Source organism: Diaporthe citri (assembly GCF_014595645.1).
Source record: "Diaporthe citri strain NFHF-8-4 chromosome Unknown scaffold_10, whole genome shotgun sequence".
Classification (NCBI taxonomy): domain Eukaryota; kingdom Fungi; phylum Ascomycota; class Sordariomycetes; order Diaporthales; family Diaporthaceae; genus Diaporthe; species Diaporthe citri.
This window is the reverse complement of record NW_025064855.1, coordinates 1,307,143-1,320,039: the sequence shown is the minus strand read 5'-3', so window position 1 is coordinate 1,320,039 and position 12,897 is coordinate 1,307,143. Positions and strand designations below refer to the sequence as shown.

The following is a 12,897-nucleotide window of genomic DNA, read 5'->3' as shown; positions in this document are numbered from 1 at the left end:
AACAAGCAGTAACAACCAATCTTCTATCAAACCTTGAACATCAACAACATCCAATTGACCACCCCAGAGGTTCAGAAAAATGTCTTCATACCTAGGCCTCCCGACCCCCCTCGTCAAGCCCGTCGCCGCCCTGGCCGGGTGGACCTTCGTGATGGAGGCCTGGATGTACGCGACGCGACTCCCAGCAATGAACAAATACGGAGTTTCGACGGACCCAGACAAGTGCAAAGAGGACTTGAACACCAAGGTCCCAATCAAGTATCGACAAATCGCAGACAACTACAATCACTTACACGAGCAGCCGACGACCTTCTTCGCGGTGGCCCTCGCCCTGACCATCGTCGGCGACAACCACAAGTACACCAAGTGGGCTGCCTGGGGCTACGTCGGCACCAGGGTCGTCCATTCGCTGTTCCAGTCCCTGGTGAACAAGGGTCCTGGTCCGCTTCTCCATCTTCCTCACGAGCTCGGCTGTCCTGGCCGGCCTGACTGGACGTCTTGCACAGCTGGTCTTCTAGGCTCGCTAAATGGATGGTCAGAACGGCTCTTGGTGGGATTAGTGCTGAGTGGGGTCTTTATCACAATTGGGCGCGGTTGAGAGATGTGCGGCTCTGCTTTCGCTGTATTCAAACACTGGTATAAATCACTGCTCTTAACTTTGGGCAATCGCTCTGAAGGCATGATTATATCCTTTCCGAAGCGCGGGCTTCTGGGACCTCCGGACTGTTAGCCCGCCCTGGGATGCCTGCGAAGTCTAAAGCAATCAAGCTTATTTCAATAACTACGCTGCGCTGCCACCCTATTATGACCGTTATGAAAAGCTATTGTGAAACCCGTTAAATTGTTCAATGTTTCTCGGATCTAGCTGACCCACCCGTAAAACGGGATCGAGGTGCCTAAGATCTCGGGCTATCATCACCACGCCACGCTGCCATGATGAACTCCGCATCTTTCTCCTCTTTAAAAGACTTGATCCCAGCCATTATATTTGCCCAGATAAGCGGTCGCATTTGGCTGACGCCACCCTCCAGCCGCACAAGGCGAGGCGCGCGACATATTCCAGGTATGATGGGAATAACCACGTGGACGAGTCCCTCCCACGCGTTACGCATGGGTTCCAGCACGATGCTCAACGCCACACTGAGCCGGGGTCGCGGGTCAGTGATGTCGCTCAACGTAACGGCCGGGTCCGTGTTGTGCACTTTCGCTCGAGGGGCGGCGTTTTGGCGCCAGTGGCCTCCTTGGTTAGGCTGGTCCGGTACGACGCGCCGAACGAACAAAATGTCAGTGCGCTGCCTGGTTCCTGCAAGACATAACTGCTGCAGAATACTTGTTCCCTGTCCCCTTCCCTTCTCTGCAGGATCATCGCGCGCGCGCGCCCTTGGCAAACTACTGATCGCCAGGAGCGGTGCCACATGATGACCGAAGGCATATTAGATCCACATGCCACTTGCGCAGATGTTTCAAGTCCTGTAGAGATGGATCTAGCCCGGTAAGCAGGGCACGTTATTCCGCACCAGATTCGACCGTTTGGCCGATGTTACCCTGTTAGGTTTCAGATCCCCTGATATCGTCTGATATCGTTTTGTACCTGGAATCGTGTCGATTCGAGAATGCTACCTCGGATCGCCAATCGAGCCCGGATGCGACAGCAGCACGATTGAGAGCAGGATTAGGTGATGTCAAAGTTAGTCCGACTGGCCGCTGGCATCGTGCCGCGCTTGCACTAGGCTTCCTGGGAGGCGAGTTGTGCCCACAAGGGCTAGATCTCGGTTCCCCTGCCGTGTTCTAGGTCTGACAAATTCGTCGCTCCTTAATATTCGTCCGAAGACAGAGGCCGGGTCGTTCTAACACAGTTAAGAGATTTTCGGTGAAATCTCTAGGGTGCCAGGTTGTATTTTGCAGCAGATGGATAAGGTTTGACGAGGCATGCATATCATGTGCATGGTATGATAAAAGGCCACAACTTTCACGTTAGGTTATAGAGCATCGTAGCCTGTCTGACGATCACTTAGTTTCTGCATATGTAAAACACAGAAAGACCCATTTTTCGGACACGAGCAATGCTTCCCAGTTAACGATAGAGAGTACGACTCCCTGGGCCATGTGGTATCATTTGATAATGCAATGGGTTACACCGCCTCGAGACGTGGTCTCATACTGAAAGATCCACAGTAGCATGCAAACGCACAGACGAAGTTCGTCATGTGTGACATCTGATGAAGCAATTAAGCAAACGATAGTTGATTGTTGTTGTTAAGGAGAGAAATCTCCCCGCTATTAAACGCTTAAAAGGAGCCTATTTATAGGCTAGCGCTAATATATAGGCATATAACCCTTGCACCTTTTAACATACCCCTTATTATAAATATTATTATCTTAATAATAATAAGAAATATTCTATTTTAATAACTAAAAATATAGTTTAAATATTTTACTATAATTTATATTAAGATTATTATATAAACATTATTTAATATTTATATATTCTACTTGCATTATTTTTAATTAATTATTTAAATACCCTTTTAATAATATAAACCTTATACTTATTTTAGTTTTAATCTTATATAAGCCTTTTTAAGGGTAAGGTAAGGCAATGCTTTTATATAAATATTAGCAAGATTATTTTTAAATATAATATAATAAATATTATATATCTTTTTAATTTCTTTATAAATAAAGTAATAGTAAATAGTAATATATTTTAATTAAGCATTAACTTTATAATTTTAAATAAGGTTTAATGTTAGCTAATTATTAATATATAAAATAAATAAATATTTAATATAATTAATATTTAAATCTTTTAATATTTAAATTATTTAATAAAGATATAATAATGCTAATAAATATGCTATATATTTTACCTTATAAGTAAATTTTATAATAATAAATTAATGCTTTAATAATTAAGTAATTAAGCTATTATTAAGGAATTGCATATATTTATTAAATATTTTTAAATTATTTAAATTAGTATTATAAGAAGCGTTAATATATATATTAAGTATAGCGAATTGAAATAATAATGTTTATTTTGGAAATTATAAGGTATAATTTAATATATACTAAATATATTAAAGCATTTTTTTTATAATATTTAAATAATAAATTGCGGGCTTTGCATTAAATATTAAAAGTATTATATATAGAAATGCAAAATTAAGTTTTATTTTAATAATAAGAAAATTAATAAATTTAATAAGTAATTAATATATTATTATATTTATTATAATATTATTAAGTTCCTTTTATTATAAAAATAAATTTAAATTTATAAGAATTTATTTTTAATTATAATTAAATATATTAAAGCGTTTTAAAATTTATTAAGCATATTCCTTTTAAAAAATGCAAATTTTATTATTAATTTATATAATTTTTAATTTAAATAAGTATTTATAAAAATTAAGATCCTTATACTTAAAATATTGCATAAGCTTAATATAAAATTCATTAACTTAAAAGGAACTTTTAATAATAAGAATATTATTAATATAAATAGCAATAATAATTTAATTTTTAATAAAAATATAAAAGTTAAATATTATTTTTATTAAATATTTAATTAATTCCTTTTTAAGAGTATTAAACTATTTATAGCTTAATTATTTAAGTTTATATAAGGCATTAAAAAGTTTTAAAATAACTTATTAATTATTAAATAATATTTAATATTCTTACAATAATTATATATAAATATCCTATTTTAAATAGCTATATAAGTATACTATTTTAATATTAAATTGCTAAAGCTATTAACTTATTATAGTAGTAATAATAATAATTAATTTTAAATTATTATAACGCATTATAAAGTTATAAGTATTATTATAATTTATATTATAAATTTATATATATTTATAAGTAATAAGTTAAGCCTTATAATAAATAAGCTTATTAAAAGCATTAAACTTCTTTATATATACTTAGCAAGGATTAATAATATATTAATTTATAATAATAAATACTTTAATTTATATACTTATATTTAAGAGTAATTTAAGTTCCCTTTTAATAGCTTATCGCTAAGCATTCCTTTTATTGCTTTTCATAGCTTATATATATATATTAAGGATATTATTAATATTTATTATATTAATAAGTAATGCTTAAGTAAAGATTTAATTAGGGTAGTTAGCATTAATTAATATTAATTAAGCAAGATTTAATATAAGGTTTATATTAATTAATATTAAGTTATTAAAATCTTTAAAATATTTTATAATAATGTTTATATTTTTTTTGCTTTTTGCAAAGGCTAAATTTATTATCCTTAAAAATTATATAATTATATGGGTTTTATGGGTTTAAGTGGTTTATTAATGGGTTTTGCAGGTTTAAGCGGTTTATTAATAAGTTTTATAGGTTTAAGCGGTTTATTTACAGGTTTATTTATAGGTTTCGTATTATTAGCAGATTTCATTAGCTAAAATGCTAATAATATCTTTATCTTAAGTAGTATATTTTTATTTAATTAATTAATTATTTATGCAATCTTTATCGTTAAATTAAACTAAGTAATATAGCTTAATATCGCAATTATAATAACTTTTTAAAGTAATATAAATAAATAAAAGATAGTTTTATTTTTAGCCTTAAATTTTATAAACTATGCCTTTTCAGCCCTATTTAATAATTTCATTTCTAGTTTACAAGCCTTAATAAGTATATAAAGGTATATAAAGCAAAAGTATAATTGGAAATATTTAATATTAAGCTTTTATTTATAAAGCGCCTTAAATAGCATTATTTAGCATAATAGGGCTAAGTATAGTTTTTAATTCCATAAATATATTGCATAGGAAATTACTTTAAGCTATAAAAATAAGTAGTCTTTATTATAAATCATTATATAAGTATTAATAATAATAGTATATATAAACCTTTTAAGCATGCTATTTAACTTATATTAATAAAGGGGTAATTTCTTATAAATAATTTTGCATTTTTAAAATATTGCAATAATTATCTTATTTATATATTTACCCTTATTATTTAAATTAAATGTTTTAACTTTTACATTAAATTAAGTTTTAATTATATTTAAAAATTCCTTAATAATATTTAAAATATTATTTTTTTAAGTAATAAAATAAACTTAATAAAATTAAATATAGTTATTAATAAATAAAATAAAGTATTAAGAATCTTTTAATAATGCTATTAAGAATTTACTTAATAAATTAAATTAAATATACTTAAATGGCTATATAGATTATTATTTTAATAATAATTACAAGCGTTTCTTAATAAATTTTATAAGTTAATATAGTTTGCAATGAAAATCCATTAATTTATTTAATATAACGTCTTTATTTCTATATAAGCATTAAGTAATTAATTTTAATAAATTGCTATAGCTAAAAGCTTTATAAAATTTGCTATATATTATAAATATTGCAAAGTTATTTTTTATTATTTAAATTTTAAAATTTTTATATTAAAACTTTACTTATAATATTTTATAAAATTTATTATCTTTTAATAATAAAAAGATATTATTTCTTTATGCATTTAATTAAAACCTTTTTTAAATTATAATTTAGCTAAATAAATAAGTATTCTTTAGCATATAATTATATAAAATATTAATAAAAATGCTTTTAATAATTAATTTATTTAATAATTATAAAAAGATTTTTATAAAACTAATACCTTTTATAATAAGTTAATTATTACTTATAATAATAATTATATTTAAATATAATTATAAAAAGCTAAAGTTTTTTATATATTTTATTATATGCTTTAAAGCATTAAAATTAAAAATTTATAATATTAAAGTATTTATAATTATTAATAACTTTATTATATATATTAAAATATTAATATATAATGCTATTATATTTTTTTTATTATTATTAAAAATTTTAATAACTTCTTTATTTATAGCTTAATTTATAATAGCTTATTTCTTACCTTTTTTTTATTTTTAATTAACTTTATATTTAATAAGCTTTGCATAATTAATATATAAATGGCTAATAAATATAAAATTTTATATATAATATTAAGTGCATTCTTTATTATTTAATATAAAGTTAGTATTTATTAATATAAACTTTGCAGCCTTTTTTATACTCTTTAATGCTAACCTTTTTTAAATAAAGGTAAAGTAAGCTTTAAATTATTTAACCTTTATATAGGAAATAATATTTATTATCTTAAGTTTAATTTTAAAAAATATTATAAGGTTTTAACTATTTAAATTATTAATAATATTATTTATAATATTTAATAATATTATTAAGAAAAAAGAGCTTTTAACCTTATTATTTTTAAAAAGTAACTTTATTAATTTTTTAATTAATTATTTTAATGTTAAAATTTTAATATAAAGTTTTATTTAAAGGTTTTAAAAAGCATTTAAATAGCTTTATAAATTAAAGCTATTTTTATATTATAAGTTTATTAATTAATAAAAGAAATAAATAATTAAATTATTAATATTATAATTAAATTAATTAGCTAGTATTTTTTATATATTAAAATATTTTCTATATAATATAATAAATATTATAAGGCTTAAATATATTAAGCTTAAAAGCATAATAAAAGCTTAATTATTAAGCTTTTCTTATTTTATAAGGGTTATATTCTTATTTAATTATTCCTTAATACTTATAATGTATTTATTAAGGTTAATAAATTAAAAGCCATGACTTTATATCGCTCTTTAATTTAAAAAGTTCTTTCCTTTTAGGTTTAACTTTAAAAGAAATAATAAATTAAGCTTAAAGTTAAGTATATTTAATATCTTTTAAATAGTATTTATATATTTTTAAGTATATTTTAAATAATATTTATATATTTTTATTTATTTATAATAATTAGCATTAATTAATATAAATAAATAAATAAAAAGAAGCGAGTAGTTAAAATATTAAATAAGGTAGGAGTATTAAATTATTATAAGTTATTATTAGCTATAATAATTATTATAGGATATAATAATAATATATAAGTAAAGGCTAGTAATATTAAAATCTTAATGATTTAAGTATAAAAATAATTATAAAAATAGGGGTATTAATATTTCCTAATATTTTAAGATATCTTAAGCAATGCTAAGCTTATAACCTAATAAAGCAATTAAGTAAACGATAGTTGATTATTGTTGTTAAGGAGAGAAATCTCCTCGCTATTAAACGCTTAGAAGGAGCCTATTTATAGGCTAGCGCTAGCGTATGGGCATACGACCCTCGCACCTTCCAACAACATCGGCCCGGTGTGGATGGCCAAAGTTGTATCATAAGTCAGATCTTACGGAGAAACCTTATCTAAATTCGGTAGCTCCAGCCCCGAACATTTACGCGGATTGCGATGCGGGATCAGAGGCCACGGGTTCCTGGACGGCAGGGAGATGGGCGCAACCGGCTTGTTTATTCCAGACTCGAGAGATCGTGTCTAGACTTGAGCAGGTGGTACGCACGGACTGCCTCCCCTTCCGGATGACCATCGGTGTCGGAGCCAGAAGGGGGGAGCCGGAGATCGTCTTTCGGCAGTGAACACGTGGGGAGGATAATGCCTTCCATGGAGGACAATGACCATTGCACAGGCAATGAATGTATGGATTGACAGTTCCATGAGCAGCATTGAAACGACATCTTGGAGCGCCCGAAGGGCCGAATGTGTCAATCTTGGGTAGCAGGGAACTTTGCGGCTGTCAAGCATGACACCCAAGGTAGCTTTCCGTCTTGGCCACCCTGGCATCAGGACCCCAGCTTCGAGGACGCCGTACCTACACCCCAGCTTCTTTCTCGTTTCCGGCGTGTCAATGAGTTTTGTCGCTGGCTACTCCCGCAGGACCTTCTCCACTCAATTGCTTTCTAGAGCACCCGAGTAGGGGAGCCTTACTCAGGCAGCCACTAGCTGCTTGAACCTGGTGTTTCGGCCGGCGGTAAGCTCAGTCCCTGGAAGCTTTCCCCTTACTCAAGTCACTAGGGGAACCTGCCGTAGCTCGCTGTTGAAGGAAGCGGCCCCGGTAATCTGGCAAATCGATGTTCCGACTTGACAGCATTGACGGCCATGGGAGGGGGGACATAGAGAACCTTGATGTTGCCTGCCTCCACTTAGGAGCATGGGGAACATGGATTTCCAATGTTCTACTTGAGCTGTCTCAAATAACGGCAGATGGTCATGGCTCGTGGGACTGCATCAAGCCGCCGGGGTTGCCCAGAAAGTCAAGTGGCGGGGGCGACAGGACTTTTGTCCAGTCAGGAGTCTTACAAGCAACTGATACTCGGAGAATATTCCTTAGTCTTAGTCTCACTAATCCTGTGATCTGCACTTGTTGTTAGCCGTGGTAAGCGGAAGCGTGGGAGAACACGACCGTATCGGATGCCTGCCTTTCTTAACGGGACCGACCCCAGCTTATATCCTGCGAACCTTCGTGACAATTGCTGGATTCGGACAGCTGCTTGTCATCTCTGTGGCAGTTCAAGAACCTGGTCGCTTCCCCACAGCCAGTGATCTAGATTGCAGAAAAGACAGTCTTCCAATATTTCCAGACTACATCTTGTCCGATGAGCTCCAGTATATTCTCCAGCGCCTGCCCGAACCCCGGAAAAGTTTTTTCTCTTCATATGCCTCTCCTTTTCTGGATCAGGCCCACCGACATCGACCCCAGATGTCGTTTAATCTGACTGGAGTTCCACAGTGTGGCGTATGTGCAGCTTAATCCTTTCTGAATTCCATCGATGGGATAGACACTGACACAGATACCAGGTCTCCTGCCTCGTTTCCTCTCTTTCCACGTCTAGTTGTGCTCTGACCGATTACACCTGCCTATGCCTTGACCAAGTCTACAATAACGCAGTGACGAACTGCGTTATCCTAGGCTGTACGGTCAAAGAACAGTTAGGTGCGTTCTTCGATGACCGCTTCTCGGACAACCATGTCGTAAACCAAGAAGCGGTTGCTTCTGATCCAGCGCCTTGTTAACAGTCATCTAGTTGTCAAGCGGATCACGGCGACGAACTGCAATCTTCCAATCATCGATCGCGGACCAATCGTTACTATACTCCAGATAGTAGTCACAATCATTCAAGACATTTTCTTCATCATACGAATAGCGTCCAGGATTCTAAAGCTGGCGCCATGGGGACCAGATGACACAACAATCGTGATTGCTTGGGTGAGTCCGCCTTTTTCACCCGGTGTGTACTTGGCTATCCCGAATGCTAACTGCGAAGCAGGTATTGCAAAATGTATTTCTCGCAGGCGGTATCATCGGTAAGGCCTCGCCTTAAACATCGCCCTCGACGACTTCTAACAGACCGCACACAGCCAACCAGAATGGACTCGGTATAGATATTTGGTTCGTGCCTTTCAACCAAATAACAAACTTTCTCCAGATCTTTTTCGTCTTCGAGGTGTTATACACGCTCACCATCGGGATTATCAAAATATCGATTTGCTTCCTGTTCCTCCGACTATTTCCAGAGAGAAGGATCCGGCGCTACCTCTGGGCAACCCAGCTCTTCAATGTGACCGTGGTCGTGGTCTACGTGATCGTTGACCTCGCGCAATGTCAACCAATGAGCTATTTCTGGGACATGTGGGAGTATGTCGATCTGTTCAAGCCCGGGGCTCGTGGCACTCGGCTGCGAGCTTTTCTCCCCGAAACGCAACTATCAGCAGAGATGACACCGAATTCGCTGACGATGAGTACTGGACAGTGGGGAACATGTTGGTCGCTGTATTAATATTTACGCTATGGCCTGGTCGCATGCTATCGTCAACATAGCCCTCGATCTCTGGATGCTGGCGCTCCCTGCCAGCCAGGTCTGGGGTCTGAACATGCCACTGAGGAGGAAAATTGGTGTGATGATCATGTTCGGGCTGGGTGTCTTGTAAGTCGCCGCGACTCCAAAGTTTGGAGCCTTTCAGCGTCGTGCGCAAATCACCTTACGCAACAAAGCTAACGCTGTCCCACCAAAGTATCACAGTGGTGAGCAGCATCCGGCTTAGGAGCCTGATCGGCTTCGCGCAGGCCTACCCACAAAACCCAACAAGTAAGCATAGCCCAGTCCACCACCGACCACGCCCGCACATTCAGTACTGACAGACGCCCTCAACAGTGGACTTCTTTGGCGTAGCACTATGGTCAGCCCTCGAACTAACCACGGGCGTAACCGTCGCGTGCCTCCCAGCAACAAGGCAGGTCGTGGTCAAATACGTGCCGATCCTGCCAGACATCATATCGCGGTACACCTCCCGGCTCACCAGCACCCTGTCGTACGTGTCGGGAGGGACCAAGTCGGCAGGCAAGACCAGCGAGCTCGGCAAGTCCAGCACTGGCAAGTCCACGGACATATCGAGAGACAGGACGCTGCAGAGGATACCGACCGAGGACGCGATAACAATGAAGGCGCTGCCGCCGGCGCCGCCACCGCCTCGCACGCCGCGGAGCCCAGGCGACACCCGGCCCTACTCCGTTGCCACGACGCCTTCGTCTATCGCCGATGGGTTCTCTCTTGGGGTTTTTGAAGGGGCGGCTGGGGACTCGACAGCGGAGGACTCGTCCGACGCCGGGAATGATCCGGAGCGGGGCGTGAGCCCGGGGGGACCTTTGGGGCCGAATGCGACCCGGCCGTGGCGGCCGATGTCTTACCCTCAGCCCAGGACGGATCGACCACGCTGGCAGTAACTCGCGCTGTGTGCCAACGTAATTAGTAAGTTAATAGACTGGCGATTGACAGCCTCACGGGATGTTCTCGTGATTAATACAGGAGTGAGAGAACAATGCAGCTGGGTGGGTATCAATGTCTATTGCTCTTTAGTATCCTGTGCCCACCTAGCCGTTCTAAGGGTGTAGTGGACTTGCCAGATTGCCAGACAGCCTTAACAAACAAGGGAAACCTATCTAGTAGAGTTGTGAAAAAGAAAGGCAAACGCCCCCGTCACCCTCGGCCGCCAATTTCCGTCGCATTTATGTACTCGAAAGTGAGTATGGCACACCGTCTCTCTATCTACGATCTAAACAACGTTGAGCCCCCGGACTTTCTTTAGTCCCATCTTGCCGACGGTCTTCTTCTGCAGTTGAGGCACACCGGGCGCTCCAAGGCCCTGGAATGCAAATTCGTTGGCCTGTCGGACCAACTCGTCGACAGTCCAGTTCATCTTGACCCTAGCATCCTTGTAGTATCCAAGCCAAGCTTGGTAAACCTTGGTCTGCTTTTCAGACTCCATCCTCTTAGTAAAGGCAGACACCTCGCCGCGGGCGCTCAAATCTGCTGGCGTGTCGTTCAGCTTCAACCCCTTCAAAACATTCCTTGGGAAGAAAGCTTCGTGAGAAGTGAGGACCAGAGTGCCGTGGCCGTCGGCGCCAGCTCGAGCAGTCCTTCCCAGTCGGTGGATGTATGACTCTCGGTCCATCGGCAGGCCCACCTGGAAAACATTCGAGATTGCAGGGAAATCTATTCCGCGGGCGACCACATCCGTCGCACAGAGGATTCCGTTCGAGGCGGTCCGGAACGCGTCGGTGACCTTGGTTCGCTTACCCTGCCCCATGCGCGAGTGAAGGACGCAGATAGGGGGCAGATCCTGGAACTGTTCCAGAACATCGGCATAGAAGTCGACCAGCGCCGCTGTTGGGGCGAAGACAATGGCTTTGAAGTTGGCCTTGCCGACTCTTGCCATCTCCTGTCGGAGGGCTCCGACCGTCCCAGCTGCCACGTCAGAGAACTCGGGAACGATGGTCACATGTTGGGGAACGCGGTCGTGGGTCTGTGCCTCGCCTTTTGGAATCGTCGAGATGAACTGATACCCATCGGCGAGAACCAGGCTGGCGAACTGTTGCACATGAGGGGCGATAGTGGCAGAGAACAACATGCCTTGGCGTTGGGAGGTATTCTTGTCTGCGAGGAGGCCGATGATTTTCTTGAGATCCCTGAGAAAACCCATGTCCAGCAGTCGATCGCACTCGTCCAGGACCAAGCTCTGCAGCGACTGCATCATGTCTCGGATGACACCGTCCTCCTGCGTGAGGTGATCTTGGAGTCGCCCTGGAGTCGCGACGAGGATGTCACAGCCCGCACGAATGCGGTTCGCCTCGGAACGCATGTTGGTGCCACCGATCGCAGTGCACACCCTGAACTTGGGGAATCGCTGCAGTAGCTGCTTCGCCTCCTCGGCTATTTGCATCGCAAGCTCCCGCGTCGGGGAGATGACGAGCAGGCATGGGAGCCTCATAGGGTCGATGTTATGGACGAGCTTCTGAATGACTGGCAAGAGGAATGCCACCGTCTTTCCTGTTCCAGTCTTGGCTTGCGCAAGGACGTCGCGACCGGAGAGCAGCAGGGGCAGGGTTGCTGCCTGGACAGGTGTCATATACTCGAACTTGAGGTCTTGGGCGATGGTCTCGAGCAGGTCGGGATGGATCTGGTATTGTGCAAGGTCGCCAAATCTCGAGAGACCTGTCGTGTCGGCAGCGGGGGCAGGGGGAGCAGGCGCGGCCTCGACCTTCTTTGGCTGCGCCGGTGCGCGCTTTGCCTGCGATGCTTGTTGGGAGGACGACCCTGGGGTGGAGGCGAATGTTGCATTGTCGCTTGGGCGGTAAGGGTGTCTTCTGTTCTGTCTCTTCCGACCTCCCCTGGCCACATTGTTGCCCGTCGAGGATCCTGGCTGTGTGCGCGGGCCGCGATCACCGTTGGAGGCCATGATTGTCGAGAACGAGCGCAGTCCTTGAGAAGTACAAGTAAGGCGAGTAATGGAGGGAGAAATGCTTGTGGATTGCAGTCTAGGAAGATAGCAAGCAGACAAAAGGCTTCGAGACATCGAGGAGGATGGCGAGAGCAGAGGAACGAGACTCGTCTGTTTGAAAGGGGGACTCGGGATGGCTTTGTTTGGCGCAGCGCAAAAAGACTAGGATTACTGTCAGAATGCGAT

The 12,897-nt window shown here is 39.0% G+C and overlaps 3 protein-coding genes across 3 annotated transcripts; 2 read left to right on the top strand and 1 right to left on the bottom strand.

The window, feature by feature from the left end:
• Window positions 1–79: 79 nt before the first annotated feature.
• On the top strand, window positions 80–1,165 carry INS49_003560 (uncharacterized protein; the record flags this gene model as incomplete). The annotated part of the gene is made up of 3 exons (XM_043164354.1): window positions 80–440; window positions 1,032–1,063; window positions 1,163–1,165. The coding sequence occupies 3 exons, from the start codon at window positions 80–82 to the stop codon at window positions 1,163–1,165; spliced, it is 396 nt and encodes a 131-aa protein (XP_043019119.1).
• A 7,470-nt stretch (window positions 1,166–8,635) lies between these two features.
• On the top strand, window positions 8,636–10,657 carry INS49_003559 (uncharacterized protein; the record flags this gene model as incomplete). Its single annotated transcript, XM_043164353.1, has 8 exons — window positions 8,636–8,671; window positions 8,734–8,869; window positions 8,961–9,142; window positions 9,204–9,240; window positions 9,295–9,571; window positions 9,687–9,860; window positions 9,949–10,022; window positions 10,089–10,657. 8 exons carry the CDS (start codon window positions 8,636–8,638, stop codon window positions 10,655–10,657), a joined length of 1,485 nt encoding a protein of 494 aa, XP_043019118.1.
• A 329-nt stretch (window positions 10,658–10,986) lies between these two features.
• Window positions 10,987–12,669, bottom strand: INS49_003558 (uncharacterized protein; the record flags this gene model as incomplete). The annotated part of the gene is made up of 1 exon (XM_043164352.1): window positions 10,987–12,669. One exon carries the CDS (start codon window positions 12,667–12,669, stop codon window positions 10,987–10,989), a length of 1,683 nt encoding a protein of 560 aa, XP_043019117.1.
• Window positions 12,670–12,897: the final 228 nt, after the last annotated feature.